The following is a 25,677-nucleotide window of genomic DNA, read 5'->3' on the forward strand; positions in this document are numbered from 1 at the left end:
TCATCTCATTTATCTATTTTTAACTGTATATTTCTGTGTGAAGGTTCAATGCTTATCTGGCTCACTAGACTGAACTTCTAGAGGTCAGATGTTTTACCCATCACTATATTCCCTTATATCTGACATTTAGTAGGCATGCAATGCATATTTGATGATTTATTGAATGAAAGAATGATTTGTACAGGTCTATATTTATCATGAAGCCTAATTTTATCATTTTTGAAAATTATTTGGTCTGCCTTGCCTCAGTATAAAACTTACACTTTCCAATACTTGAAAATTTAACAATGGCATCAGATAAGGGATTATTATCCAAAATATATAAAGAATAACTCAATAACAAAAAACAAATAATTCAATTTTTAAAAGGACAGGAACTAAAGAGACATTTTCCAAAGGAGACAACCAAATGGCCAACAGGCACTTGAAAAGATGTTCAACATCACTAATCAGCAGCAGACTGCAAAACAAAACCACAATGAGATATCACCTCACACCTGTTAGAATGGCTATTATCAAAAAGACAAGAAATAACAAGTGTTGGTGAGGATGTGGCGAAAAGGGAACACTTGAGGAGGGACCTTCAAGATGGCAGAGAAGTAAGACATGGAGATCAACTTCCTCCCCACAAATACATCACAGATACATCTACATGTGGAACAACTCCTACGGAACACCTACTGAATGCTGACAGAAGACCTCAGACTTCCCAAAAGGCAAGAAACTCCTTGCGTACCTGGGTAGGGCAAAAGAAAACAGGAAAAACAGAGACAAAAATAGAGATGGGACCTGCCCCTCGGGGAGGGAGCCGTGAAGGAGGAAAGGTTTCCACACACTAGGAAGCCCTACGCGGGCAGAGACTGCAGGTGGCGGAGGGGGGAACTTCGGAACCACGGAGGAGAGCGCAGTAACAGGGGTGCGGAGGGCAAAGCGGAGAGATTCCCGCACAGAGGATCGGGAGAGGTTCCCGCACAGAGGATCGGTGCCGACCGGCACTCACCAGCCCGAGAGGCTCGTCTGCTCACCCGCCGGGGCGGGCGGGGCTGGGAGCCGAGGCTCCGGCTTCGGAGGTCAGACCCCAGGGAGAGGACTGGGGTTGGCGGCGTGAACACGGCCTGAAGGGGGCTAGTGCACCACAGCTAGCCAGGAGGGAGTCCGGGAAAAAGTCTGGAACTGCCTCAGAGTCAAGAGACCATTGTTTTGGGGTGCGCAGTAAGAGGGGATTCAGAGCACTGCATAAACGAGTTCCAGAGACAGGCGCGAGCCGCAGCTGTCAGTGCAGATGACAGAGACGGGCATGAAATGCTAAGCCTGCTGCTGCCGCCACCAAGAAGCCTGTGTGCGAGCACAGGTCACTCTCCACACACCCTCCCGGGAGCCTGTGCAGCCCGCCACCGCCAGGGTCCCGTGATCCACGGACAACTTCTCAGGGAGAACACACGGCGCGCCTCAGGCTGGTGCAACGTCACTCCGGCCTCTGCCACCACAGGCTCACCCCACATTCCGTACCCCGCCCTCCCCCCGGCCTGAGTGAGCCAGAGCCCCCGAATCAGCTGCTCCTTTAACCCCGTCCTGTCTGAGTGAAGAACAGATGCCCTCAGTCAACCTACACGCAGAGGCGGGGCCAGATCCGAAGCTGAACCCCAGGAGCTGTGTGAACAAAGAAGAGAAAGGGAAATCTCTCCCAGCAGCCTCAGGAGCAGCAGATTAAATCCCCACAATCAGCTTGATGTACCTGCATCTGTGGAATACCTGAACAGACAACGAATCATCCCAAAACTGAGGCGGTGGACTTTGGCTGCAACTGTAGACTTGGGGTTTGCTTTCTGCATCTGATTTGTTTCTAGTTTTATGTTTATCTTAGTTTAGTATTTAGAGCTTATTATCATAGATAGATATGTTTACTGATTTGGTTGCTCGCTTCCTTTTTTTTTTAACATATATTTTTTTTTACTTTTTCTATTTTTCTGACTGTGTATGTATATGTTTCTTTGTGTGATTTCATCTGTATAGCTTTGCTTTTACCATTTGTCCTAGGGTTCTGTCTGTCCGTTTTGGGGGGTTTTTTTTTTTTTAGTATAATTTTTAGCGATTGTTATCATTGGTAGATTCGTTTTTTGGTTTGGTTGCTCTCTTGTTTCTTTCTTTTTTTAAATACTTTTTTATTTTAATAACTTTATTTATTTTTTTGGTCTTTCTTTCTTTCGTTTATTTTCTCCCCTTTCTTCTGAGCCGTGTGGCTGACAGGGTCTTGGTGCTCCAGCTGGGTGTCAGGCCTGAGCCTCTGAGGTGGGAGAACCGAGTTCACGACATTGGTCCACCAGAGACCTCCCAGCTCCCTGTAATATCAAACAGCGAAATCTCTCCCAGAGATCTCCATCTCAATGCTAAGACCCAGCTCCACTCAACGACCAGCAAGCTACAGTGCTGGACACCCTATGGCAAACAACTAGGAAGACAGAAACACAACCCCACCCATTAGCAGAGACGCTGCCTAAAATCATAATAAGGTCACAGACACCCCAAAACACACCACCAGACGTGGACCTGCCCACCAGAAAGACAAGATCCAGGCTCATCCACCAGAACACAGGCACCAGTCCCCTCCATCAGGAAGCCTACACAACCCACTGAACCAATCTTAGCCACTGGGGGCAGACACCAAAAACAGCAGGAACTACGAACCTGCAGCCTGTGAAAAGGAGACCCCAAACACAGTAGGTTAAGCAAAATGAGAAGACAGAGAAATATGCAGCAGATGAAGGAGCAAGGTAAAAACCCACCAGACTAAACAAATGAAGAGGAAAGAAGCAGCCTACCTGAAAAAGAATTCAGAGTAATGATAGTAAAGATGATCCAAAATCTTGGAAACAGAATGGAGAAAATAGAAGAAAGGTTTAACAAGGACCTAGAAGAACTAAAGAGCAAACAAACAATGAGGAACAACACAATAAGTGAAATTAAAAATTCTCTAGAAGGAATCAATAGCAGAATAACTGAGGCCGAAGAACGGATAAGTGACCTGGAAGATAAAATAGTGGAAATAACTAGCACAGGGCAGAATAAAGAAAAAAGAATGAAAAGAATTGAGGACCGCCTCAGAGACCTCTGAGACAACATGAAATGCACCAACATTTGAATTATAGGGGTCCAAGAAGAAGAAGAGAAAAAAGTAAGGGACTGAGAAAATATTTGAAGCGATTATAGCTGAAAACTTCCTTAATATGGGAAAGGAAACAGTCAATCAAGTCCAGGAAGGACAGAGAGTCCTATATAGGATCAATCCAAGGAGAAACATGCCAAGACACATAATAAACAAACTATCAAAAATTAAATACAAAGAAAAATATTAAAAGCAGCAAGGCAAAAGCAACAAATAACACACAATGGAATACCCATAAGGTGAACAGCTGATCTTTCAGCAGAAACTCTGCAAGCCAGAAGGGAGTGGCAGGACATATTTAAAGTGATGAAAGGGAAAAACCTACAACCAAGATTACTCTACCCAGCAAGGATCTCATTCAGATTCAATGGAGAAATTAAAACCTTTACAGACAAGCAAAAGCTAAGAAAATTCAGCACCACCAAAGCAGCTTTACAACAAATGCTAAAGGAACTTCTCTAGGCAGGAAACATAAGAGAATGAAAAGACTTCCAATAACAAACCCAAAACTATTAAGAAAATGGTAATAGGAACATACATATCAATAACTACCTTAAATGTAAATGGATTAAATGTTCCAACCAAAAGACATAGACTGGCTGAACGGATACAAAAACAAGACACGTATATATGCTGCCTACAAGAGACCCACTTCAGACCTAGGGACACATACAGACTGTAAGTCAGGGGATGGAAAAAGATACTCCATGTAAATGGAAATCAAAAGAAAGCCTGAGTAGCAATTCTCATATCAAACAAAATAGACTTTAAAATAAAGACTATTACAAGAGACAAAGAAGGACACTACATAATGATCAAGGGATCTATCCAAGAAGAAGATATAACAATTGTAAATATTTATGCACCAACATAGGAGAACCTCAATACATAAGGCAAATGCTAACAGCCATAAAAGGGGGAAATGACAGTAACACAATAATAGAAGGGAACTTTTAACACCCCACTTTCACCAATGGACAGCTCATCCAAAATGAAAATAAATAAGGAAACACAAGCTTTAAAGCATACATTAAACAAATTGACTTAATTGATATTTATATGACATTCCATCCAAAAACAACAGAAAACACTTTCTTCTCAAGTGCTCTTGGAACATCCTCCAGGATAGATCATATCTTGGGACACCAATCAAGCCTTGGTAAATTTAAGAAAATTGAAATCATATCAAGTATCTTTTCTGACCACAATGCTACGAGACTAGATATCAATTAGAGGGAAAAAAGTCTGTAAAAAATACAGACACATGGAGGCTAAACAATACACTACTAAATAACCAAGAGATCACTGAAGAAATCAAAGAGGAAATCAAAAAATATCTAGAAACAAATGATAATGAAAACACGATGACCTAAAACCTATGGGATGCAACAAAAGCAGTTCTAAGAGGGAAGTTTATAGCAATACAATCCTACCTCAAGAAACAAGAAACATTACAAATAAACAACCTAAGCTTACACCTAAAGCAATTAGAGAAAGAAGAACAAAAAAACCCCCAAAGTTAGCTGAGGGAAAGAAATCATAAACATCAGATCAGAAATAAATGAAAAAGAAATGAAGGAAACAACAGCAAAGATCAATAAAACTAAAAGCTGGTTCTTTGGGAAAATAAGCAAAATTGATAAACCATTAGCCAGACTCAGCAAGAACAAAAGGGAGAAGACTCAAATCAATAGAATTAGAAATGAAAAAGAAGTAACAACTGAACTGCAGAAATACAAAGGATCATGAGAGATTACTACCAGCAACTATATGCCACTAAAATGGACAACCTGGAAGAAATGGACAAATTCTTAGAAAAGTGCAACCTTCCGAGACTGAACCAGGAAGAAATAGAAAATATAAACAGACCAATCATAAGCACTGAAATTGAAACTGTGATTAAAAACCTTCCAACAAACAAAAGCCCAGGACCAGAGGGATTCACCGGTGAATTCTATCAAGCATTTAGAGACGAGCTAACACCTACCTTTCTCAAACTCTTCCAAAATACAGCAGAGGGGGAACACTCCCAAACTCATTTCACCATCACCCTGATACCAAAACCAGACACAGATGTCACGAGAAAAGAAAACTACCGGTCAATATCACTGATGAGCATAGATGCAAAACTCCTCAACAAAATACTACCAAATGGAATCCAACAGCATATTAAAAGTATCATACACCATGATCAAGTGGGGTTTATCCCAGGAATGCAAGGATTTTTCAATATACACAAATCAATCAACGTGATACACCATATTAACCAACGGAAGGCGAAAAACCATATGATCATCTCAATAGACGCAGAAAAAGCTTTTGACAAAATTCAACACACTTTTATGATAAAAAACCCTCCAGACAGTAGGCATAGAGGGAACTTACCTCAACATAATAAAGGCCATACATGACAAACCCACAGCCAACATCGTTCTCAATGGTGAAAAACTGAAACCATTTCCACTAAGATCAGGAACGAGACAAGGCTGCCCACTCTCACCACTATTATTCAACATATTTTTGGAAGTTTTAGCCACAGCAATCAGAGAAGAAAAAGAAATAAAAGGAATCCAAATCGGAAAAGAAGAAGTAAAACTGTCACTGTTTGCACATGACATGATACTATACATGATTCTGCCAGAAAACTACTAGAGCTAATCAATGAATTTGGAAAAGTAGAAGGATACAAAATTAATGCACAGAGATCTCTTGCATTCCTATACACTAATGATGAAAAATATGAAAGAGAAATTAAGGAAACACTCCCATTTACCACTGCAAAAAAAAGAATAAAATACTTACCAAAGGAATAAACCTACCTAAGGAGACAAAAGACCTGTATGCAAAAAATTATAAGACTCTGATGAAAGAAATTAAAGATGATACAAACAGATGGAAAGATATACCATGTTCTTGGATTGGAAGAATCAACACTGTGAAAATGACTATACTACCCAAAGCAATCTACAGATTCAGTTCAATCCCTATCAAACTACCAATGGAACTTTTCACAGAACTAGAACAAAAAATTGCACAATTTGTGTGGAAACACAGAAGACCCCAAATAGCTAAAGCAATCTTGAGAAAGAAAAACGGAGCTGGAGGAATCAAGCTCCCTGACTTCAGATTATACTACAAAGCTACGGTCATCAGACAGTACGGTACTGGCACAAAAACAGAAATATAGATCAATGGAACAGGATAGAAAGCCCAGAGATAAACCCACAGACATATGATCACCTTATTTTTGATAAAGGAGGCAAGAATATACAGTGGAGAAAAAACAGCCTCTTCAATAAGTGGTGCTGGGAAAACTGGACAGCCACATGTAAAAGAATGAAATTAGAATACGCCTTAACACCATACACAAAAATAAACTCAAAATGGATTAAAGACCTAAATATAAGGCCAGACACAATAAAACTCTTAGAGAAAAACATAGGCAGAACACTATGACATAAATCACAGCAAGATTCTTTTTGACCCACCTCCTAGAGAAATGGAAATAAAAACAAAAATAAACAAATGGGACCTAATGAAACTTAAAAGCTTTTGCACAGCAAAGGAAATCATAAACAAAACCAAAAGACAACCCTCAGAAGGGGAGAATGTATTTGCAAACGAAGCAACTGACAGAGGATTAAACTCCACAATATACAAGCAGCTCATGCAGCTCAATATCAAAATAGGAAGAACACTATGACATAAATCACAGCAAGATTCTTTTTGACCCACCTCCTAGAGAAATGGAAATAAAAACAAAAATAAACAAATGGGACCTAATGAAACTTAAAAGCTTTTGCACAGCAAAGGAAATCATAAACAAAACCAAAAGACAACCCTCAGAAGGGGAGAATGTATTTGCAAACGAAGCAACTGACAGAGGATTAAACTCCACAATATACAAGCAGCTCATGCAGCTCAATATCAAAAAAACAAACAACCCAATCCAAAAATGGGCTGATGATGTAAACAGACATTTCTCCAAAGAAGATACACAGATTGCCAACAAACACATGAAAGGATGCTCAACATCACTAATCATTAGAGAAATACAAATCAAAACTATAATGAGGTAGGTATCTCCTCACACCGGTCAGAACGGCCATTATCAAAAAATCTACAAACGATAAATGCCGGAGAGGGTGCGGAGAAAAGGGAACCCTCTTGCACTGTTGGTGGGAATGTAAATTGATACAGCCACTATGGAAAACAGTATGGAGGTTCCTTAAAAAACTAAAAATAGAACTACCATATGACCCAGCAATCCCACTACTGGGCATATACCCTGAGAAAACCATAATTCAAACAGTCATGTACCACAATGTTCATTGCAGCTCTATTTACAATAACCAGGACATGGAAGCAACCTAAGTGTCCACTGACAGATGAATGGATAAAGAAGATGTGGAACATATATACAATGGAATATTACTCAGCCATAAAAAGAAACGAAATTGAGTTATTTGTAGTGAGGTAGATGGACCTGGAGTCTGTCATACAGAGTGAAGTAAGTCCGAAAGAGAAAATCAAATACCGTATGCTAACACATATATATGAAATCTATAAAAAAAAATGGTTCTGAAGAACATAGGGGCAGGAAAGGAATAAAGACGCAGATGTAGAGAATGGACTTGAGGACACAGGGAGGGGGAAGGGTAAGCTGGGACGAAGTGAGAGAGTGGCATGGACATATATACACTACCAAATGTAAAACAGATAGCTAGTGGGAATAGCCAGTGGGAAGCAGCCGCATAGCACAGGGAGATCAGCTCGGTGCTTTGTGACCACCTAGAGGGGTGGGATAGGGAAGGTGGGAGGGAGACGCAAGAGGGAGGGGATATGGGGATATATGTATATGTATAGCTGATTCACTTTGTTATACAGCAGAAGCTTTACACCATTGTTAAAGCAATTATACTCCAATAAAGATATTTTTTAAAAAAAGAAAAGAAAAGGGAACACTTGTGCACTGTTGGTGGGAATGTAAATTGGTGCAGTAACTATAGAAAACAGTATGGGGGTTTCTCAAGAAGTTAAAAATAGAACTGCCATACAATCCAGCAATTCTACTTCTGGTTATTTACCCAATGAAAATGAAAATAGGATGTCAAAGAGATATATGTACTCCCATGTTTATCGCAGCATTATTCAAAATAACCAAGATGTGGAAACAATCTAAGTGCCCCTAAACAGATGAATAGAGAGCAAAAACATATATAATACATAAATAATAATGTATATAAAATATTACTCAGCCATGAGAAAAAAGGAAATCCTGCCATTTGCAGCAACACGATGGACCTTGAGGACATTATGCTGAGTAAGGTAAGTCAGACAGAGACAAATATGATGGCACTTATATATGGAAGCTAAAAAAAGCTGAACCTGTGAAATCAGAAAGAAAAATGGTGGCCACCAAGGACAGGGGTTGGGAGGAGGGGGATAATAAGAGAAATATTTAAGGTACAAACGTGCAAATAAGACCTGGAGATCTCGTGTACATTATTGTGATTATAGACAACGATATTGTACTATATACATCAAACTTACTGAGAGACTAGATCTTAATTATTCCCATCACAGAGAAGAAGTAAATAAACGACATTGTAGAGGTGTTAGATAATGGTACAACGGCAATCATATTGCAATATATAAATGTATCAAATCAACATGTTGTACACCTTAAACTTAAAAAAGATTAACAATGGTAACATTTTTAAATGTTTCTGCCAGAAAAAAATCTGCATAAAATATATAAAAGATTTTCTGTTAAGCATTTTGCTACTCATAAAAAAAATATTCCTAGAAATTTCAGTTAGCATGCTATTTTCAACCAAGGAAAATTTTACTTAAGGTGGCTTTCCCAGATTTAGTTGCCCTTACTTCCTGACACAAGATTAAATTCTCCTTCTGTGAAAAATTTAACTAAGTACATGTTTCTCATGCAGTGTGATTTGTCACATTGCTCCATGGATTCATGCCATGATATAGAAATATAAAACTGGGCCTTGGGACTTCCCTGGTGGCACAGTGGTTAAGAATCCGCCTGCCGATGCAGGGCACACGGCTTCGAGCCCTCGTCCGGGAAGATCCCACATGCCGCGGAGCAACTAAGCCCGTGTGCCACAACTACTGAGCCTGTGCTCTAGAGCCCGTGAGCCACAACTACTGAGCCTGCATGTCACAACTACGAAGCCCACGTGCCTAGAGCCCGTGATCCACAACAAGAGAAGCCACCGCAATGAGAAGCCCACACACTGCAACAAAGAGTAGCCCCCGCTCGCCTCAGCTAGAGAAAGCCCTCGTGCAGCTACGAAGACCCAACGCGGCCAAAAATAAATAAGTAAATAAAACTGGGCCTAGTCCAATGCAACAAAAATCAGAAGGCTAACTTCCCTTCCCTCTGGTTGATGTGACAGTAACCCTGGGTTGTCAGCAAGAGACATCTATTTTCTGTTACTATCTGAGAGAAAAGAGAGCACACCCAGTAACTAATTTTCAAAAAGCACTTTTTTAAAAGATAAAATTATATCTGTCTCTCAAGATAGGTTTAAAAAAAAAATGGTTCAGAGACAGTGGTCACGATTTCATTTTGCCCAAAGATGATTAGACTCTGATGCACAGAATCTGTCAGATAGCATTCATTTTACTTCCCAGTCAGATGGAATTTAATACATTTAAGAGTAAGAAAAATAATCAAACATACTAAGAGACGGACTAAAAATTCAGACCTCTGCAGCCTAGAGTACTTTCTTCATGCCTCAGTTTCTATATCAGGGAAATGGAGGAGGTTATTTTTGTTGTTGCTTAGACTTTGGTGAGAATTTGCTGTTATTCATAAAACATATTCATAAAACATTTTTAAGTGATAGTCCCATATGATGTTATATATAATTTAATACTACCTTCCTTTCAAGTATTGTCCTGGAGTGAACACTGAATTCAAGAGGAAGAAATAAACATTTTAAAATATACATATTCTTCGCAATATAAAACCAAAGCATGAAAAAGCAAGGTAACATCTTAAAAGCAAGTTCACAAGGAATAATGTCACCTCTATTATTATAAAAATAATTCGGTGTTCTCCCTGAGGTGGCCACAAGAAAAGCAGTGCAGACAGACAAACCAAAAGAAGAAAAACAGCTGTTTCTCACTTGCAGTTGAAGAAAGAAAAGCTCCTCTGGCCTCAGGTTCTGGTGGCATTTCTTGCTGGTTTATCAACTCAAGGATCTTTTCCTCCTCTTGGCTGGGTGTTGCAGACATACCCGCTGGGTATTCTCTGCCAACTGAAATTAAGATTTTAAAAGATTCTATCCTCTCAAAACCACTTGTTTCTTCTCAGAAAACTCACCATATGTTCAGCTCTGCAAGTTTAAGTTTTGCTATTGTTTCCACCTCAATGCATAGTCAAATCTCTTTACTCTGTATTACATAGTGACCAGAAAATGATTTTTTATAGCGGCAGGTCACACATGAGTGGTATTCCTATTAAATCTATTCACTGCTTTGTAAATCCAAGCAATAATTTAATGCCACAGTATGAATCAGATGACTTATTCAAGATGTTTTTCTTATAGGTTCTAAATTGGAATTCCTCTGATAATGTACATTGCCTTCACCAAAAGGGAAAACTGACAAAAACGTCATTCAAACAATACTTCATGTGACTCTACTGAAATGTGAGAATGAAAGAAGTATACATATAAGTGAAGAAAGCATTAGCTATTTTTCTGCCTTTTACTTAGAAGCAAGCTGTTTCGATGTCTTGTTCAAAAAAAGATATCTCCAACCTAGCTGAATAATGAGTCCAATTTCATAGTATATGCTCACGAGTGCTATCTGTATTTAGGATTTCAAAGTTCAAGTTGTCTGTGTTTCATTTTTAAGGATCAGGCAGAGTACAGTCATTATTTAATGGTAGTAATTCATACTACGATTGTCAGATTTTAGAGGCCTCATCAGTGACAAAAAACTACATAGATGTCTGATTGTACATAATAATAAACAATAGCAGCTACTTCTTAATACCACAATGCAGTCAATAAATTAAAATGATTCATAAAACATATGTTGGTGTGAAAAGGCATAACAACCTCATAGGTATGGCTAATGGGTAGAATGCTGGCACAAAGCATACAATAATAGTGTCTGAAGGACTGCACATGACCATACTGTCATTTATATCCTGCAAGTTCTTATATCATTTCAGATAATAATAAGCTTTTAAACATCAAACCCTATAAAACAGAAGTTTCTCCATATGGTTTATTTATAATGCAAGACATAGACACTGGAGATTGATGCTGATAAAGGAACTTTAAAATATTACAAGGAAGATCAGAAATAACTAGAAATATGTCCACTTAGGGTAAACAAACACTTGGAGAGGAAAACAATCAAAAAAGATTCTAAATATAATTTAGGGTCCATTTTATTATTGTCCAATTAAGGAACCCATAATTAAGTGTCTACGTTATTTATAAATAATGTAGAAACCCAGGATTTACAAAGACAAGATAAACTCTTGCAGTCACTGCCATAAGCATAAGAATAAATCCACGCATAAGACATGGCTTTGACATTGATGGGGCTGCAGCCCAGAAGGAGAACATGTATACAATGACCCCTGGTATATACTGATGAGTGCTATAATAGACACATGCACAGAGTCCCTAGGGAGGACAGAGAAGAAAACAATTCATGTGACCATCTAGAAATTACAGGCAGGCACAGAAAGGGTTGCACAACAGGGTCAACCTAAGCAGACTGTGAATGGGATAAGCATCTTTCATCTCTCTACCACCCCCCCACCACTGGCTGCTCAAGATTCTACCTCACCCTCAAAAACAATGTCAATATTTTATTATAAAAATGATAGTTGCCTTAATAGAAGGAAATTCAGGGCTTGCAAGATTTTTTCTGGAAAGGTCTTTCAGGAGGTTCCTGTCCTCTGCAGAAGGCTGTATGCTCTGCCTTTGGGCCAGGTAGGTTACAGATGGAGGTCCAAAACCCAAGTACCAAATGGCCCTCCAGTGGATTCACAACCTACTCTGAATTGGAGTAACTCTTACCAGTATGCTCTTTGTCTCACTTTCACAGTTGATAAAGGAATGTGAAAATATATCCACTATAACATAAAATAAAACCTGTGATGAAGGTCGAAAAACCAGGATTGTCTAGCTGGAAATACTATCAAAATGTATGTACAGTATTACACATATAGCTGGAATTAAATGATTCATTTATCCACTTCTGCTAGTGTCTTATTATATGCACAAGCTTAGTAGTATCAAGATCCGCCAGACAAAATGGCTGCAATTCTACAACGTGAACCAGTAAAAAAAAAAAACAAAAAACTTTTGTTTTATTTAATACCAGGTATTTAAAAATTAAAACAGCTAAAACTTACAAAACAGCAATGGGTCATGTTATTATGGCATATGTATTTTAAATCCAGGAAGTCTATTTTATTATCCAAAACATATTTTTCCATATTTTCCAAAATAAGAACATAATATACATACTCAAGATCTGATGAATCAAATATATAACAGTATTTCATTTAGATTTTGAAACATGAGTGATCTTAGAAGACTAGCATGAAGCAAAACTGAATTTTCCAAACATATTTCAATAAAAACTTGCATAAGTCTTGAGCCTGAAATTCCTCTTAGTGCAATAAAAAATGCAACATCTGAACCATATCTTTGGTGCTGCATTTTTTCATGTTACTAATACCCAGAGCCTCACAATTTGTATACAGAGGATGCCTAATACCATAAAACTGGGCTGGAATTAGAGCAAAAGGATTATTATGCATAATTACTGTGCATAATGTAAGGCTCTGTTATGAAACCTATAAAACTCAGATATGTTCACTATGACCTAGATGTTCTAAAAAAGTAACAGGACATTGAAGTTAAGGAAAAGTCACAAGTTACATCGATTATTCTTTAAATGATACCTGGCACAGTGTGGTCTTATATGGAATTATAAGGATGGGCTTATTATCTGGAACAGTGAGAATGAACAGAACTTTCAAATCTTCCATATACCCAGATAATCCATTGAGAACCGTCTCCATGGGTGCAATAGTAAGCACATGAAGTCTGATCTCTTCACACTTTCTCCTATACATAAGGTTCACAGTACTGTAAATGTAAATTTATGAAAGAGCAAATGAAGAAGTTTTGCTGCACCAGCTAAACAGTAGTGGAATAAATGGCTTTTATTATAAAGTCTCAATACACAATTAATTAATTAAACCAAATCCTAACCAAATTGTAGATGAAGAAACCAAGTCACAGAGAAGTTAAGTAATTTGTTGAAAAAAGATTAAAAGAGGGAATGAGAGGTATCTCTTGTCTTCCAAGAACCTATAAAGTCTATTTAAGTTGTAAAAGACACACCGTAATGAAGCAGAGCAGAAACCAATGGAGATTGAGAACAGAAAGTCAACAGAGAAAATCAATGAAACCAAAAGCTGGCTCTTTGAAAAGATGAATAAAATCGATAAGGCTCTAGTCAGGCTAACTAGGAAAAAAGTGAAAAAACACAAATTGCTAACATCAGAAATGAAAGAGGGGGCATCACTATATATCCTATGGACATTACAAGGATAATAAAGGAATACAATGAACAACTCTATACCCACAGATTTGATAACCTAGATGAAATGGAGCAATTCCTTGAAAAACCCAATTCGTTGAAGTTCACACGAGAAGTGGACAATTTGAATAGGCCTGTATCCATTAAAGAAACTGAACCAATACTCGATAATCTTCGAAAACAGAAAGCATCAGGCCCAGATGGTTCGTTGAAGAATGCAATGAAACATTTAAGGAAGAAATTATACCAATTCCAATTATCCAAAATTTCTTTCAGAGGATGAAAGCAGAGGGACTACTTCATAACTCATTCTATGAGGCCAGCACTACCCTAATACCGAAACCAGACAAAGACATCATAAGAAAATAAAACTATAGACCAATACCTCTGATGAACACCAGTGTAGAAATCCTCAACAAGATATTAGCAAACTGAATCCAACAATCTATAAAAATATTAATACACCAGTATCAAGTGGGATTTATCCCAGGTATGCAAGGCTGATTCTATATTCAAAAATCAATTAATGTGAGGATTCTTAGGTCAGTGAAAATATTCTGTAGATACCATAATGACTGATGCATGTCATTATACATTTGTCCAAACCCACAGAATGTACAACACCAAGAATGAACCGTAATGTTAACTATGGACTTGGAGCGATTATGATGTGTCAATGTAGGTTCATCAGTTTGTAACAGATGTGCTGTCTGATGGGGGATGTCGATGGGAAAGGCTATGCATTTGTGGGGCAGGAGGTATATGGGAAATCTCTGTACCTTCCCCTCGATTTTGCTGAGAACCCAAAACTGTTCTAAAAAACTACAGGCATACTTCATTTTATTGCACTTCGCTTTACTGCACTTTGAAGATACTGCATTTTTTTACAAATTGAAGGTTGTGGCAACCCTGCATTGAGCAAGTCTATTGGTGCCATTTTTCTAAGAGCATTTGCTCACTCCATGTCTCAGTGAAACATCTTGGTAATTCTCACAATATTTTAAACGTTTTCAATATCATTATATTTGTTATGGTGATCTGTGATCATTGATCTTTTTTAAATTTTAAATCAGCTTTATTGAGATAGAATTTACATATAATAATTTCAATGAGTTTTGTCAAATAGTACCATCATGTATTTGCATCTAATCTAGGATAACCTGTAAGATCTAAGCATGATACCCAATAGTCCAAACTCAGCACCAGAGGAAGCTCTCTGTACAGCCAAGACAAACGAGAACCTTTAGGCAATTCGCCACAGGACTGACAACTAGTGCCAAAGCCCCACTTCTCACTGCTGAGACTGCTAGTATCGTTATGGGACATTCAGATTTAAAAGGTCTATTGTATCTAAATTGAGCAATCAATTCCTCTTCTGGTAATTTATGCTAAGAAAAAATTTCAGACTACTACGAAAATATGTATGTACGTGAACGATCATCCCAATATTGTTTATAATAACAAAAAATTAAACAATAAAATATCCAACATCAGGGGACTGGTTAAATAATTTGTAATAAATGCATCAGTGAAACTCATTTGAAAATATGGTATAAATCTATGTGTATTGATGAAAATCATTTTTAAAATAAAAAGGCAGATAAAACTGTTTTACATATACAAGACTGCAGCCCAATTCTATGTTTAAAAATATAAATACTTTGAGTATATTTATAGAAAAAGGTTGATAACTTCATAGAAAAAAAAATCATGGAAAGATATACCTCAAAATGTAAATAGTTTTTATCTCTGGATAGATTTTTACATGAGCAAATTGTCAAAACTTTCCACAATTACACGTATTATTTGTATAGTAAAAATAATAAAGGGAGAAAATCAATTATATAAACAGATTACAGATGTCTATCAACCAGTTTAATCAACATAGCATCAAAAGAATCAGTCCCAGCTCTATGGGCTATAAGCTTCTAAAGTTAATTCACATCACTGGGATATTCAATCATTTTTTCAAAAACGTTATCAAATAATAAGAGTGCAGTTTCAAAACACAATAAAAATAGTATACCTACTTTTCAAAGTGACATAAAATGAGATAACCCATGCTTTGCAGCGTCTGCATTAAAATAACTGCCCACAAATGTTAGCTATTATTACCGAAACAAGAACTTTCATACACAGTTACTCCTTTGATCCTCACCAGCTCTCCAGGGGAGAGAGGGAAGTTACTGCTGCTATCTGGGTTACACAGACACAGAAACCAAAACTCTCCCATGTTAGCTGGCTTCACCAAGACAACACAGCTGGTCTACAGAGCAGAAAACTCAAATCATCCATGCTCTAGTGAAAGAACTAAATTGTAGAGCCTACAAAAAAGAACGACTTTGTTTCTATTTGTTCTGTTTGTATGATACCCTAAATCGGCAAACACGGCCTTTTATGATCTCTCTCGTTTATTGCCACAAATAATTTTTCTTCTACTCTTCTCCTTTTCTAAATTATTGCTGTGTCTTCTTCCTCATCTTTTCCCCCACTCCCCCTTCCTCTGTGTCAGTCCTCCTTCCCGCCTGTGCTCTTCCAGCGCGGTTGCTGTCCCCTGCTAGCTATTTCCCCCTGCTTTCTCGACTACTCCACCCTGGGTCTTTCTGCTGTCTCTCAAGAGCTCCAGAGACAGATGGCAAACCCATTTTGTTGAGTAGGAGTGCCACTCTGTGCCAGCCTGTGGGAAACGGAGGGTGGAGGGAGTAGGTGTGGGTGGCACTCAGTTAAGGTGTACTAGCCCAACAATTTGCAAAATTTTAAATATGGCAACTAAAGGCTGAGAAGGAATTGATGCCGATAACACAAAGAACAGGGCCAGATACACCATCATGTTAAATCAAGCTCATTATATTCTTATTTTAAACTATCATATTCTTATTTTAAACTATCTTCTATAGGATATGTATATGTAAATATATACAATAATATATAACATAAATAAAGATACAGATATAGGTATATTACCCTAAAGATATATACTATATTATATATCACCCATCTGATAGGATATATATTTTAAAAACTTACAGAATTTTATGTCTCCCTATAAAGTACAGGTTAGACCTTGCTAAGAAAAGAGAAGTGAAATAAGAGTCAGACTGACTAAGAAAATCATCTAGATTTTGATTAAGCCAAAATCCATGGAACTAAATCAGGTAAAAATTAGATAGTAAACTGAGATTTGAGGTAATTTAAGAACACAATAGAGTTACATCATTAAGCTTTGTTCAGGCAAATACATTCTAAGCTTAAACTGTTTAAATAAATTCCTCAGATCCTTACTTCAATTTGCTAGATAATCTAAACTTAAATATGAGAGAAACCAGTTTCAGAATATTCACATTTCTGTCCCATCCTTGGACTTCTGTCCCAAATCCTTTTTTTTTTTTTTTTTTTTTTTGGCGGTACGTGGGCCTCTCACCACTGTGGCGTCTCCCGTTGCGGAGCACAGGCTCCGGACGCGCAGGTTCAGCGACCATGGCTCACAGGCCCAGCCGCTCCGCGGCATGTGGGATCTTCCCGGACCGGGGCACGAACCCGTGTCCCCTGCATCGGCAGGCGGACTCTCAACCACTGCGCCACCAGGGAAGCCCCCAAATCCTATTTTTAATTCAAATCCCATTACTGCTGATCTTTTTATCTCCTTTTACACTATGAACATTAAAAATTAATAGCAATCAAGTTGAGAATGTCTCTAACAGCCCCATCTCCTCTCAGTGTATACGGAGACATCCTTAAATAACAAAATACAAGTGCACACGCACACACACACACAACTTAAAAAAATGCACACACCCAATTTTAAAAACTATAAAGGAGCTAAATGTAGCAAAAACTCTATACCTAACATTAAATATCTGAGAATTTGAGGTAAGGGTCTTCATTATGGTGTTTTTCACTGTTTCTAGAATAACAAATAGGAAAATATGATGAGATTATCAGACACTGTACACAAACCATCGCAAAGCAAACCAAAACGGAAGTATTTCAGGATAAACGTACATTTGATGACTTGTGGATAGAAGAAAACATTCCCATTCTCGGTATACGCAACTGGTTTTGCCTGTCTATCTGCCTGAAGTCCAACAAACAACCCTGGGCTCTTCGCAGATTCCAGGCTTATACATGCATTTTCCAAGTTCGTCTTAATTTTCAAATGACAGTCAGTGTCTCCTGTACCCTACAATCAATAGAACATTATTTCATAAATATGAGCAAACACTGAAGGACAGAATTTAAAACCAGTCATTTCACAAGAATATAATTTTGCTTCATTTTCAAGTCCTCATGACAAATCTAGAAGGTGCTTCACCCTGTTTCATAAGATCCAGAAACAGGGACCATGTGATTAGCTGAGAAAGAGGACAAAGGGCTCTGAATCTCAGAGGAGCTTCATGTAAGCTGAGTGCAGTGTAGGCTGATTCCCTCCAGAGCGGCCCACCTCTGTAAGTGAATAGGGGATGCTGAAATGTGAGATTTCCCTTTTGGAAAACACTCTAAAATACTGATGAAAAAGAGGGCAATTCTTACAAGTCCGTTTACATTTAAACATAAACCAATTTTCACCAGTAGACAGAGTTCATACAAATTACTCAGACTGTAGAGCAGAGCATTCAAGAATTAGATGATTATAAATTATGGGAGTGATCTACACACCCTTCAGATCACCAAAATCACCTCGCTTTCACAGCATTTATAATCTAATATTAGAAAACATTTCACTTTTTTCACCTTTTGTTGCTTTAAAAAGTTTTCTTATAAGATTTAAGAGTTCTAGAAAATAAGTTTTGTGAGAATGAATTAAAATTTCCAATAGCAGCTATTATTTTATTTGTAAAAGATAATTGCATTCTGATCTCTGCCCTCCAATGTGAGTTTCTTGTAGCTAAGAACCAAATGTCTGTTGTCCATCTCTCTCTTATAATATAAATATAAATTAAGCAACTTCTACCTTTTGTTCTTGTTATGGATATAAGAAAACTCTGGCTTTGATTTGTCCATGGCCAAGTAGAGGACACAACCCCATATACAAATAATAATATAATATGTAAGGCCAGCATGATAAAGGTGAATCCCTTGGGTTTAGGGAGAGAAAAGGCACTAAACTCAGGAGAATATGGAAGAAACTCAATAAATGTTTTGTTAGCTCTAAAAAAAGTTCTCTGTTTTGCTAATTTCTAATCTCATAATTTCTTCATGTAATGTCTTTTCCTCTCCTTTTGATAATGAAAAATGGGATTATTCCCTGTAAAATTCACCATTCCAGGTGATCGGGTTTAGGACACGCTACCCAGAAATATGGCACCTTGGTGTATTGAATATTTCAAGCTGGCAGGTGCAGGAGGGGTTTCCTGACCTTCCCACGAAGCAGGTCATAAGACCCTCATGTGAGAGGTGTCCTCCCAGAGCATCCTATCTCCAAAGGCAGAGGGACTTGGATGGACAGATCTTGCTCATTCGCCAGTTCACCACATTTAGCTCATACCCTTCTGTGTCCTCTCACTTCTTTCCTCAACTCTTTATCACACCCAGCGTAAGAACACTGAGGTTTAACCACTACTGCAGGGCTTCACTCCGTTCTTCTTAACAAGGACTGCCCATAGGAAAAACTAGTTACCCAGAGCCTAATCTTTTTAGGTTTTATCAGAGCCCAACTGAACTAGGGGAAGGGAATTATCCAGCTCCAGCACCCTCTAGCCATCCCAGAACTGAGAAGCACTTGTGAAGTTCACAGTCCAGAGGTGATGAAATAAAAATTCACATTTTAAGGCAAGACGAGAAAAATTTAAACATAAAACTTTTTCTCTGCCCTTTGGCTTTCTCTTTGCCTTCTAGTGTGTGTCGTGCATCTTCATTATGCATTAACCAGACCTCCCCAATGGCAGAAATACCTGCTCAACCATAAAGATCAATTTTTCTCCTTCTGGAGCTAGCCTTGTAAGTCTTTAGAAGATAACATTTCTTTCTCAACCCTATAAGGGGTCACGATGACCCACCACTCACCTTGTACGTGCAGACATCTTTGATGAACTTTATGTAAAATGCCAATATACCATTTTCCTTCAAGAGAGCGATTAGTGCAGAACTGACAGGTCAGAGGACCTGGGGAGATCCTGGGCTGCACCTAAGTTCTTAGCTTAAATACTTACTTACGACCATATTAATGTTATCAGTTACACTACTTGCCTATTTTACGAGATTATTGGTTCTTGCATTACCAAATGTGTGACTACGCCTCAGATAAAATTAATGATGACTAGGCAATTTGAAACAACCAAATACATAGTTCTATAAGATCAATGATTGTAACCGTGTAACTCTAGCTATGGGAGGAAGCAATGAGAGGAAAGCATTTCCTGGACCATAACATACTAGCAGGACAGGCGGCCCAGAGGCTTTTGGTTACTGTTAACAGGGCCTAATCCAGGAACAGCAATGATTGGCTTATCGACGAAATCCTCACCTGACCTGGGAATGAGCGTTCCTAGCACCGTGGGACAAATTGATCACTTAATGCCTTCCAAACCTGGGTCAAAATTAAGACCAAAAGGGAGGGGATTGTAAAATAAAGAATGCTGCCCACCATCCAGTTCTACAAGAATCAAGTCATTAGCCACTACAGCCACTGACCTACAGTGCATCCTGAAAGGAGTTCAGGGCGAAGATCAGGATGAGGCACTCTGTGCTCTGGGAAAACTGCAGAACAGACCTTCAGAGGGTTAGATATTTTCAGGAGAAATTTTTTATGAACCTGGAAAATTGTATCTCCCCATACTTCGAATAGCACTAAAACATTAACTAAGATGTCTCTTCCTTGTGACTAGCAGCAAACTTCTGCTGGGATTCATGCTTGACTGCACGGTACCCCTCCTCTAAAATCACACACACACTGACCTCCCCCACTTACCTCTTTGGAACAGTTCTCAGAGCTCTCCGAGAGGCCGTCTCCCGGGCTACAGTCCTCAGTTTGGCTTGGACTGTATTTTCTATTTTCTATTTCTTTCTTATATTGACTATTGATTAATTTTTTTCATTGACAGAGACACAGACCCACTAAAAACATGATTTATCATTATCTGCATGAAACTAAGTATGTCTTTCTCTGAATTTTATACTTCTCAACCCACTGGTCTAGCACTGTATATACCTAGCCCATCTATCTGTTTCATAAGCAACTTGGTCAAAATATGAATAGTCTTTAACTTTTTAGTAATTTGCATGTGTAGAAATATATTTTGAGTGAAGAGGCAAAATGAGATAAATCTGAGATGAGAGAATCATTGCTTGTTTCTACAAACTAGACCCTCGCCCACAAACAAGGATCCTACCAGTGTAGGGTGTATCTGCATGTGCACTGTCTTTGATATACTGGTCACTCTTCAGCCTGGCTTTCCTACAAATCCTACACCTTTTCTCCCTTTGTGTTCATGTGTAGTGACAAGTTCCACCTATGCTGTTTTGAGGCCTGTTTTTCTTCTTTAAATTAACAACCTTACAGTAGTTGCTAGTGAACTGCATGCTGTTTGCACTCATGCTAACTTGAACCCCTAGTCCACCCGAGTCTGTTAAAGTGACTTATTCCTACAGCATAACAAGTCTACGGCAACAGAAACAGAAACGTTTGTTATCCCATCAGCATTGCTGGGTTAAACGTAAATGTGTTTGCCTATAAGAAACATACAGTGGCAGACACATTGGAAACATTAGTGCTTTTATTCAATTCAATTTATACAATAAGCATTTGTTGAGTTGCTACCAGGAGGGAGGCACTGTTATGTATTTAAGTTATAGCAACATGGGCTGCATCGTGATCGTAAGCAAGCCTTATCACAGGATCTATGCAAATAAGGGTAATTAAGATAATTGTTACCATTCTATTTTCAAAAGTAAAGTCATTCCAGCCCAGGTATTTCTGGTCAGATACAGTGAAAGTGAACAATAATATGCCTCTTGTTATGCATCTGTACTATATCCTAAGAGCAAAAAAGCACATGCATTTTGACTAAAAAGACCCACTACTGAGACAGGTTGGAACCTGGGACCCTTTGCTGCAGTGCTGAAATGCTTGCACCTGGACACACCTCTCCTCAAGGAACAAAAATACAAAGAAACTATATGGGACTAAAAATAACTGCGTGTATGCACAGTTGGGGCAAATTCTCTGGACACAACCCCACCTAGGCGGGGGGGGGGGGGGGGCGGGGGGGGGCTGGGGGCAGCGGTGGCAAAAGACCTAAGCCACCCCTCCCCTCACCCCATGTAAGAAACAAGCTTGCCCCGCCTCAGGGAGCGAGCAAGGGAAGCTGTTACTTGTTCTCGCTCCCTCCTGCGGCTGCAGGGCTCCCAATAAAGCCTCGCCTGAACCTCTTGTCTGGCCTCTAGTCAATTTCTATTGATTACAGAGGCCAAGAACCCTGGTCCGTATCACTACCAAAATTTCAGGTGGAGAATTTTAGTCAGACAACCATATCAATGTGTCACTAAACAAGTTATAATATAAAGAAAACACTACGAAGGAAGTGGCAGAAGGAAAATACATATGATAAGAGTTCCTGCAGAACCTTCTCCACAAAAGTGCTGTTAAATAACAAAAAATCTACTCAGTGAATCTTAAAAGATCTAATCGGCTTTATTGAATGATTCATGAACCAGGCAGCCAGCCTCCCATGTAGCAAGTAGAAGGGAGCCTCAGAGGGCTGCAGAGAGGGAGAGGTTTTTAAAGGTGAGACAAGGGAGTCATAAACAAAAAGATTATTTTGGATTAAGTCATCTCCCTTTGGGGACAAAAGGGGCTTATTAGGTGGGTTACCTCATCTTCCTTTGGGGATGGAGAGGGCCCATATGACAGATTACCTCATTGGATCTGAGGTAATTCCAGAAAATTCCTGACCGACCAGTTAAGACTACATTTCTGGAGGAGGGTAAAACTTCAGTTAGGTGAGGTATTAAGTCCCAGTTTGGCGACATGGTCTAGCATAAGCGACTCCGTTTGGGGCCTGTGGTCTTCTTTCTAATAATACCAACGTAAAGGTGAAACATCAATGTTGTTTAAAGGGTGGACGCCATTAGAAGCTGGCTACAGACAGAGTCCTCCAGCCATGACGCGGGTCCATATGCACAAAACAGGTGGCCACACAGGACCCACGGAAGGAGCCCTCACTGCCCTCGATGTCCCATGGCCACACCAAGGGGCCAATCTGGGCTGTGCCTGGTGGGTAAAAGCTTTAAATTTAGACTAGAAATGCTTCAGTCCTGGCCAATCTGTTAATGACACCAAAGGAGTCCTTAGATCATTTTCATGCGTCAGTTTTAGGTAAAGACATGCTACTATTGTTTGCTTGTCTGATTATTCAGGGGTCAAGGGTGTCATACAAATACGAGAAAGCTAGCTCAGCCTTTTCCAGGCAACAGACACCCAAGCATATGAGTCCATCTCCTCTCCTAGCTCTCCTTGTTGATCTTCTTACAAAATCAGGAAATTCACCTTTGGCCAGAATTATGGCACATTTTCCTGTGATTTACAGAATACTCAGGAGCCTCTGGCTTCCTGAAAAGGCTCTTTAAAATTTCAGTAGCGATAACTTTACAATGCAATAATTTTTCTAAGGCCAGGCTTTGAATTTTTAACAGAAATACCGAAAAGCTAGAGACCTGTATAGAATGTTTGAGCCCCCGATTTTAGGAGGCAGACGGACAAAAGTAACTGACCTTTAAGTACGTCATAAGCCAGGGAGACCTCTAAAACCTTACTTTAAGCTGAAGATCTTTACCGATGTTTTTTAAAAAAGAAATGACAAGATTTCCTGTGCCACCCTCAAGGATCGCAGCCACCTCCCTGTGTGTGGGCGCCTATAGTGAACTGCACACGTCAGGAGAGCCACTCGTTCTGTAAGTACTGAGACACTTCCATTCTAGAGAGTCAGGAACTGCGGTCTGATCCGCCACTTCGTCCTAGCGCTTGGCTGTTCCGGCCTGCAGAGCCCAGGGGGCCAGGGCCCACCGGCTGGTCCACTGGGCTGGACCCCAGCAGGCGGAACCGGGCCCCGATAGATAACACGGGCATCAGCACTGCCTCCCTGTGCTGATAGCGCCCGGGCTCCTCTGCTTCTTGCTCTGCCTCTCAGCTGTACTCGCAGGAACGGCAGCGGACTGAGCTCGCTGTTAAACGCAGGGCTGTGACTCACGCAGACCTGTCCTTTCCGGTCTGCCCTTTGAGACAAGGGTGTTCTCCGTTCAGCTCCTGCTTCACACACGGGTGCCCCCTCAGGAGGCCTCAGAGGAATGGCCTCAGCCGTTGGGACAAATCACATGCAACTGAGACGTGGCATGCTCATTTCCAAAAGGCCTGGGGCGTCTCTGCACTGCGCTCTGCAATGGACTGAACGCCCTACTTTAATGCTCTAAATATCAAATTCCATGCAATCAAACTGTGATCAACACATCTCACCGGGTTCTCCATTTTGGCTATCTCTGTCTCAAAGCAAACAGAACAGATGCCTCTGCTTTTTCCAAGTTATTAAAAATCTTTAAGAAGTGATACTTGAGTTTAAAACACCAACACATGGTTGCCGGCCTCAGTTCCAAAGTGCACAGGAAAGCCTGAACCTAGCTTTTCATGCTGAGAAGCCCATCGGGGAAGGGGGTGGGGCTCCTCATGCTGGTTAAGGCATAGGACAGGCTGAGAGGACACGATTCCAGACCCAGTCCCTCACCCGGCAAGCTGCCAACAAGAGTGCTTCTAGGAAAGTTGCTGAAGTAGAAAAGCTGTGGACTGGAGCTAAGGGAGCTGTCACCAGCTATTCTGAGACCCCATACCAGGTGAAATTTTGCATGCAACAAGATGAACCTCATTATAAATAAGATGGAATCTCTCTCCAACCTAGTGGGATAGGGGCTTAGAGGTAGATTTAATTTGATTTTAGAAAAATAAAGTAACAGAACATTTTTTGAACTCTTAATTTAATTGGGTAGATTCCATGCCCACTACATTCACATTTATTAAGCTCTTATTGACTAGGACCTTTACTAAGCAGAATGTCCTATAAAATACAGTAGGGGGTAACTTTCTAAGTCCAGAGCAAAGAAAAGTTTTCATGAAGGAAATGTGACTGATTAATCACTTAACCTTAATTTCAGCCTTACAAATTACATGGGTTTTCTTTTTCAATAATTATTATTATCCTTAAGTTAACAAACATGCATGAGTAAAAGAGCACTGTGTAAATTATGTAACATCATATGAGAAAGCTGTAGAATGAAAGCTGAAGTCAGATGGCCTGGGCTCATCCTGCTTCCACACTTACTAGCTATGAGACCTTGGGCAGCGCGCTTAGTCCTTCCACACTGCAGGCTCCTCATCTGTCAGAAAGGGATAACAATGCATTCTCCCAAAGGGCAGATACAAAGGCTGATGTTGTAACACACATTAAGCACTTAAAACAATCCCAAAATGGGCAGAAGACCTAAATAGACATTTCTCCAAAGAAGACATACAGATCGCCAACAAACACATGAAAGGATGCTCAACATCACTAATCATTAGAGAAATGCAAATCAAAACTACAATGCGATATCATCTCACACCGGTCAGAATGGCCATCATCAAAAAATCTAGAAACAATAAATGCTGGAGAGGGTGGGGAGAAAAAGGAACCCTCTTGCACTCTTGGTGGGAATGTAAATTGATACAGCCACTATGGAGAACAGTATGGAGGGTCCTTAAAGAACTACAAATAGAACTACCATACGACCCAGCAATCCCACTACTGGGCATATACCCTGAGAAAACCATAATTCAAAAAGAGTCATGTACCAAAATGTTCATTGCAGCTCTATTTACAATAGCCAGGACATGGAAGCAACCTAAGTGTCCATCAACAGATGAATGGATAAAGAAGATGTGG

The 25,677-nt window shown here is 39.4% G+C and overlaps 1 protein-coding gene across 1 annotated transcript in view; it reads right to left on the reverse strand.

Moving 5' to 3' along the window:
• The window catches only part of LOC102990748 (uncharacterized), a 71,814-nt gene that overhangs the window by 25,951 nt on the left and 20,186 nt on the right, over positions 1–25,677 (reverse strand). The window contains 4 exon segments of the mRNA XM_024127021.1: positions 10,321–10,452; positions 17,777–17,954; positions 19,778–19,834; positions 23,905–24,014. Of these exon segments, the coding sequence (XP_023982789.1) occupies positions 10,321–10,452; positions 17,777–17,954; positions 19,778–19,834; positions 23,905–24,014 (477 nt within the window).

This window comes from Physeter macrocephalus, chromosome 15 (assembly GCF_002837175.3).
Source record: "Physeter macrocephalus isolate SW-GA chromosome 15, ASM283717v5, whole genome shotgun sequence".
Classification (NCBI taxonomy): Eukaryota; Metazoa; Chordata; class Mammalia; order Artiodactyla; family Physeteridae; genus Physeter; species Physeter macrocephalus.